The sequence below is a fragment of the Siphateles boraxobius genome, unplaced genomic scaffold (genome assembly GCF_051911475.1).
Source record: "Siphateles boraxobius isolate OS27281-9 unplaced genomic scaffold, OSU_SipBor_1 56, whole genome shotgun sequence".
In the NCBI taxonomy this organism is placed as follows: domain Eukaryota; kingdom Metazoa; phylum Chordata; class Actinopteri; order Cypriniformes; family Leuciscidae; genus Siphateles; species Siphateles boraxobius.
This window is the reverse complement of record NW_027509182.1, coordinates 5,197,556-5,204,712: the sequence shown is the minus strand read 5'-3', so window position 1 is coordinate 5,204,712 and position 7,157 is coordinate 5,197,556. Positions and strand designations below refer to the sequence as shown.

General features: G+C 45.5%; 1 protein-coding gene across 1 annotated transcript; it reads right to left on the bottom strand.

Moving 5' to 3' along the window:
* Positions 1-4,974: 4,974 nt before the first annotated feature.
* On the bottom strand, positions 4,975-6,384 carry LOC143714815 (SCAN domain-containing protein 3-like). Its single transcript, XM_077206249.1, has one exon. The coding sequence runs from the start codon at positions 6,382-6,384 to the stop codon at positions 4,975-4,977; it is 1,410 nt and encodes a 469-aa protein (XP_077062364.1).
* Positions 6,385-7,157: the final 773 nt, after the last annotated feature.

Genomic DNA, 7,157 nt, shown 5'->3' with positions numbered 1-7,157 from the left:
AGTGGAAAAGTCTTCCAAAAATATCTCAGTGGGTTCTGCATTCGATAGAAAGGGGTTATGCCATTCAGTTCAGATCTCCTCCTCCTCGATTCAACGGGGTCCTGCCCACCGTGGTGGGCCCCGAGCAGGCTCTGGTAATGGAACAAGAAGTGAAAACGCTCCTTCAAAAGGAGGCTATAGAACGGGTTCCTCCTCCCAGCGAGGAGTCAGGTTATTACAGTCGATATTTCATCGTTCCAAAGAAGGATGGGGGGTTGCGTCCAATTTTAGATCTGCACCTATTAAATCGTGCTGTAGCCAAGCTCAAATTCAAGATGCTTACGCTAAAGCAAATCGTGTCACAAATCAGGTCCGAGGACTGGTTTGTCACGATAGATCTGAAGGACGCATACTTCCACATCTCCATCCTTCCGCAACACAGGAAGTTCCTGAGGTTCGCTTTCGGGGGCGAAGCGTACCAATATCGTGTTCTTCCGTTTGGCCCAGCTTTATCTCCCCGCACGTTCACGAAGTGCATGGACGCAGCGCTAGTCCCGCTGGGGCTCCAGGGCGTTCGTATACTGAACTACATAGACGATTGGTTGATTCTCGCTCAATCGCAGCAGCAAGTGGCTCGGCATCGAGATGTCGTCCTCGCACACATCAAAAAATTGGGGTTGAGGCTGAATGCCAAAAAGAGTGTTCTATCTCCATCACAGATAACATCTTTTCTGGGGGTACTATGGGATTCTGTGGCAATGCGGGCTCGCCTGTCGCCTGCCCGCATCGCTTCGATTCTCTCAGCTGTAAAAAGAGTAAAGCTAGGCCAGTTGCTCACTGTAAAGCAGTTCCAGAGACTGCTGGGTCTGATGGCAGCAGCGTCCAGTGTTATACCCTGCGGCCTCCTGTACATGAGACCATTACAGTGGTGGCTCAGGACCAAGGGGTTCTCCCCGAGGGGAAACCCCCTCCGCGTGATCAAAGTTACACGGAGTTGTCTCCGTGCTCTGGTCATGTGGAGGGATCCTTGGTTTCTGTCCCAGGGACCTGTGTTGGGAGCTCTTTGTCGTCGTGTAACGCTAACGACAGATGCTTCCCTCACAGGCTGGGGGGCGATCATGAGTGGTCGCCCAGCCCAGGGTCTGTGGCAGGACCATCATTGATTTTGGCATATGAATTGTCTAGAGATGTTGGCAGTGTTTCAGGCTCTGAAGCACTTCCTGCCAGACCTGAGAGGTCATCATGTTCTTGTCCGGTCCGACAACACATCGGTGGTCTCTTACATAAACCATCAGGGGGGTCTGCGCTCTCGCCCGTTATACAATCTGGCTCGCCGGATCCTTCTATGGTCCCAGGGGAAGCTTCTCTCATTGAGGGCGATTTATGTCCCGGGGTATTTAAATCGGGGAGCGGACATCCTGTCGAGGCAGGGGCCGAGGCCCGGGGAATGGAGACTCCACCCTGAGGTGGTTGAGCTCCTTTGGATGCAGGATGGTCGTGCCGAGGTAGACCTATTTGCGTCCAGGGAGACAGCACACTGTCCACTGTGGTTTTCTCGCAGTCATCCAGCCCCGCTGGGGTTGGACGCTATGGTGCAGGCGTGGCCGAGGTCACGCCTGTACGCCTTTCCCCCGATTGCTCCCAGGAGTTCTGGAGAGGGTTCGCCGGGACGGGGTCAGTCTATTATTGGTAGCCCCGTTTTGGCCGGCCCGAGTATGGTTCACGGACCTAGTGTCTCTTCTAGACGGCTCTCCTCTGGAGATTCCGATCAGGAGGGACCTTCTCTCTCAGGCGAGCGGGTTGATACTTCACCAGAGTTGTGGAAGCTATAGGCTTGGCCTCTGAGGGGGCCCAGCTCGTAGGGGCTGGTCTCTCAACCGAGGTAGTTGAGACCATCCTTCATTCCAGAGCTCCTTCCACGAGGAGGTTATATGCCTTGAATTGGAGGCTCTTCACTTCTTGGTGTGGAGAACACCTGTTGGACCCAGTTAACTGCCCAGTGGGTGCAGTGCTGGAGTTCCTGCAGGAGCGTTTCTCCTCAGGGCTATCCCCCTCCACACTAAAGGTGTATGTGGCGGCACTTGCTGCTTACCATGTCCCTTTCAGTGGAGTCTCTCTGGGGAGACACCCATTTATAACTTGCTTTCTTCGTGTTACTTTGAGGCTTAGGCCTGTAGTCCGCACGAGGGTGCCAGCATGGGACTTAGCTATCGCCCTAGAAGGTCTTTCCCTAGCTCCCTTTGAGCCTATTGAAGAAGTTGCTGATAAGTTTATTACTTTGAAGACTATTTTTCTCCTTGCCATTTCTTCTCTTAAGAGAATCGGAGATATTCAGGCTCTCTCGGTTGCTCCTTCGTGTTTGGAGTTTTCACCTGGGATAGTGAAGGCTTTTCTCCACCCCAGGCCAGGTTATGTCCCTAAGGTTCCTACCAATGTGGCCAGACCTATAGTTCTGCAGGCCTTCTGTCCTCCTCCTTTTACATCATCTGATCAGGAAAAACTTAATCTGCTCTGCCCTGTTCGGGCTTTAGATGCTTACGTCCACAGAGCTGCCCTGTGGAGAAAATCAGAACAGCTGTTCGTTTGTTTTGGACCACCTAAGAAGGGGTCCCCAGTCTCTAAGCAGAGGATGAGTGAGTGGGTGGTTGAGGCCATCTCACTTGCCTATGAGTCGGTTGGTCAGCCTTCACCTTTGGCTGTCCGAGCTCACTCTACCAGGAGTATGGCGGCTCCCAAAGCCTTATTGTCAGGAGTCTCCCTCCAGGACGTTTGTGATGCGGCAGGCTGGTCCTCACCGCATACTTTCGTCAGGTTTTATGACCTAGACCTCAGCTCCACCCCTGGGGCGCAGGTGCTTTCGGCTGAATTTAATCTTTGATTCACACAGTCGGTCACTTGCTCTTATGGCGACGTGGGTATTAGCGTTCCCGCAGCGTTTCACGCAGCTCGACATTCCTGGAAGGGAACGTCCCGGGTTACGTACGTAACCCTAGTTCCCTGAAGGAACGAGACGATGCGTGTCGTTGCCATACTCCCGGCATTCCCTGGATCGACTTGTTTCAGACTTTTTCAGAAGCTGTTGCCATTGTGTTCAGGGGTGTGCTTTATAGTTTCCTGGTCGATGACGTCACTCGTGACGTTCCATCTCGCCATTGGGCTGATTCCATACGTGCTTCATGACGCACAACGCAAGAGGCGTTCCCGCAGCGTTTCACGCAGCGTCTCGTTTCTTCAGGGAACTAGGGTTACATACGTAACCCGGGATGTTCATGTTGTTGATAGCATAGAATGGAATATATTTTCTTTCTCTTTTTTTCTTTTTCTTTTTATATCAATATAATATTATTGTATTCAAATCAATGTAATTAACCAGTTTGCAGTTTACCTTAAATGTGTAATATAATGGATTACAAATTTTTTTACATGTATTTTGGAATCAGTAACTGACTACAATTTGTAAGTAATCTACCCAGCACTGGAAATAGCCAGGCAAACAAAAATGCTAAAAGACAAAGAAACTTGTTAATGGTTAATTGTAAATTGTTAATTCTACAACCTCTTCACTGCTCAACTCAGGAGGGAGAGGCTGCTGCATTATATAGCGCATCTGTGTTGTCTGTCTTGTCCAGTTATTTGTGTTCCTCATATGTCAGAAATCCGCTACTGACTCCTGTTGCTCTGTTTGATCAGATCCCAGTGTTACGGCTGTTTCCTGCACCACATGCTGTACACACCAACTTCACAACCTACACCAAATTCCTGTATTCTGACTCATTTCCATGGTTGATGCAACCTACAAAAAAGAAAAGAAAAAAAGATGCATTTCAGAGTGTGAGACTTTTTAAAATGTCATTAAGTGGCATATTATTATACAAAATTTCTTTCTGCAATTCACTCTTAGACAGGAGGCATCCAGTTTTTTTTTTTTTAATTTTTTTTAGAGGAAATGCTTAGATACCCTGCGGTCTAATTTAATTTTCAAATGATTCAAAACCACCTATTTTGCGAATGTATTTGATATGCCTCGCATGTCTTGGCAATTAATATATATGCAAATGGGGGGGGGAATCAATAGCTATCTCTGAGAAAATTTTATATTTTGTTTTACAGATGTCAGGAAATCAATTTATTTACTTACTTATTTAGGACTAATTAACTTTAATTATTTGTGTCTTAATCCCCATTTGCTCCATAGACCCTGAAGCCCTCCTGTCTTTCATCTCAGCCCCCTAATATCCTCGAAATCTGTGATTTTGATCTGTCTTCATGTTTACAGAAACTGCAGCTGCAGTAATCTGCTTAAAACTCATTTTATTATTTGAAAAAGAGAAGTTCCTCTCTGAATCCTCCATTTACTGTTGAAAGCTTTACAAGATATTACTTTAAGCAATAATCTTCCCTTTAGTCCAGGGGTATTCAATTAAAATTCTAAGAGGTCCAGTTAGAGAAAATTTCATCAAGCAAAGGTCCGCAACATCACAATGACTAACGTTATCTAATGACTAAGCGTTATCATTCAGTGCCACAGCCTAGTAGTTGTATGAAAATATGTAAGTAGCCTAGTAAACAGACGACTGTCAAATAAAATAAAAGTCCAATTCAATAATATTTCAACAATATTTATTGTCAGTTTATATATTGAACTGTAGGGATCATAAATAATAAGTACTCTAATAATAAATTATCAATTTAAATAAAATAAAGGCTGCATTTAAAAATAAATGATAAATAAATAAAACACAACAGAGAGCTTTTGAAAAATGTGCATCTCAAAATAAAGTGCTTAATTTTAGAAAAATTAAATAAAAAGTATAGCTTGAGTTTCCCTTTTACTTTTTAGTTAACTCCCTTTCACATCTTAAGTTTAAATTAATTTTAACTTAATTTTAACATTTTATAATAAACAATCTCAACACATATTAACAATTGAACAGCTTTAACACCTCCTTTTCTCTTTCTTTCCCTTTTATATCCCACTTCCCCACCTTTTCTTGCTTAGTGAGAAAAGTGAGCCCTTGCTTGTCCTGCCAGGATTTTAAATCTGGGCTGGAATGGTGTTAGGGCCATTCTCATACACATGTGTAGGTGCTCGTTGGTGAGCCTGGATCTATATTTGCTTTTAATAATGTTCATTGTGGAGAAAGCTGCCTCACAGTTGTATGTGGAGCCAAACATGGTAAAGATGTACAAGGCTACTTTCCTCAGACCTGGGAAAGCGGTCTCTGAGACCATTTGAAGCCAGAAAGTGGCAGGATCTGTTTTTCCAAAATGCTCTTTCAAGGCCACATCTGCTTGGAGATCGACCAGTTGCATCTGGAGAGGCCCAGCATTTGCCCACTTGAAGAGCAGTGTGACTTCCTTTGAGAACCCCCTGAGATCTGTGATGAGGAATGGGTTCTGAATGAACAGGGTGAGCTGCTGTCCAAAGCTGAAGCTGTCAAAACGCTTGCTGAAATTTACAATCAGCTTGTCAACAAAGTCAACAAAAGAAGACACCTCTCTCTCACCCTGAACCTGTTCCTTCACAGTTGGGAAGTGTGCACAGTCTCCCTGGAGGTCTTCCCTAAACAATGCAAGTTTCCTCTGAAAGGAACGGACAGCTGTCATCAGATCACAAACTGAATTGTCCTTGCCCTGTAGCTTTAAATTCAGTTCATTCAAGTGTGAAGTGATATCAACTAAAAAAGCCACAATATCCATCTTCTTGTCATCCTCCAAAAAGAGAGAAAATTTTTCTGCCTTCTGGCTCTTCAGCTGTGTCAAGAAAGCTGCGATTTCCCCTCGGATAGACCAAAAGCGCTCCAACACCCTACCTTTGCTGAGCCATCTTACATTGTTGTGTAGCAGAAGGTCATCAGCATTTGCATCAACTTCTCTGAGGAATTCCCTGAGCATGCGATGCTGATGGGAAGAGGAAGCTCTGAGAAAGTTAATCATTCTCATCATTGTGTTCATCACCTCAGCATACTCGTCTGACAGGGTGGAGCACAGGACTGACTGATGAATTATGCAATGGTAAGAGATGAGTTGAGGATTGTCCTCTTTCATTCTTGCCACAGCTCCTCTCTCTCTCCCTACCATGGCAGGGGCTCCATCTGTGGTTATTGAAACCACTTGTTTCAGCTCTATTGCCCTCTTCGTTAACATCTCCTTTATGGCCAGGTAGATGTCCTCTCCTCTTGTACTGGTCTGAAGGGGTGTGACACCTAACAGGTCTTCACAGAACTTTTCCTTGTCCTTGTTAAAGAACCTTACAAAAACTAACAGCTGAGCATTGTCAGACACATCAGTGGACTCATCTACAGCTAAGCCTATGCATGGTGCCTTGTGAATTGCTTCATCCAGCTGAGCTAGCACATCCTGGGTTAATATTTCGGTTTTCTTTGTGGCTGATGATGCTGACATAGGTATTTGCTTGATTTTTACACACATGTCTTCTTTTTGTTTTCCCTCAAGTAAGGTTTCAGCTACCGCACTCATGCACTCCTTGACAACCCCTGCATCAGTAAATGGTTTTTTATGTTGGCCCAAAATCCAAGCAACTTTGAGGGAACATTCGTTAGCACGTTGTTGGGCAGTGAATGAATGTGTTAGGATTCTGCTGGATCGATCATATTGGGCTTTTAGATCGTTTATTTTCTGTGCCCTCAGTGCGGATTTAAGTGGGTATGTTTGGTCAAACGATTTGTGCTTTGTCTCATAGTGGCGCTTCACATTGCCGCTCTTAATAATCGCGACAGTCTCTGAACATATGAGACATACCGGTTTTGAACTGCCCGTAGGAAGAATGAACATGAAAGAATCTGTCCATTCTTGATTGAAAGCTCTGTTTTCGCTGTCCACTTTTCTTTTTTTAGAGCACGCCATGTGAAACGTCGTCTCTCTTTCGTCTCGTCTCTCCCTGTGTGTGTGTGTGTGTGTGTCTCGCGCGCGCTGATTCGAGTAGCATCACATGACGATTTACAACGCATGCTATTGGTCTGTGACTTTCCTGGGCCGCGCTAAACCAGTACCATAAATGCTAGAAAAGCTGCGCAGGTTAAAATAGAAACGCTCCGTCAAACGTTAATAATTCTCAATAATGTATGGGTTATTGGTCCGGGTCCGGACAGAACGGCGGCTGGGTCCGGATCCGGACCGCGGTCCGCCTATTAGTGACCTCTGCTTTAGTCACTGGT

Excerpts from the sequence above, each read along its gene's own strand:
- LOC143714815 (XM_077206249.1), bottom strand. The coding sequence starts at position 6,384 with ATGTCAGCATCATCAGCCACAAAGAAAACCGAAATATTAACCCAGGAT.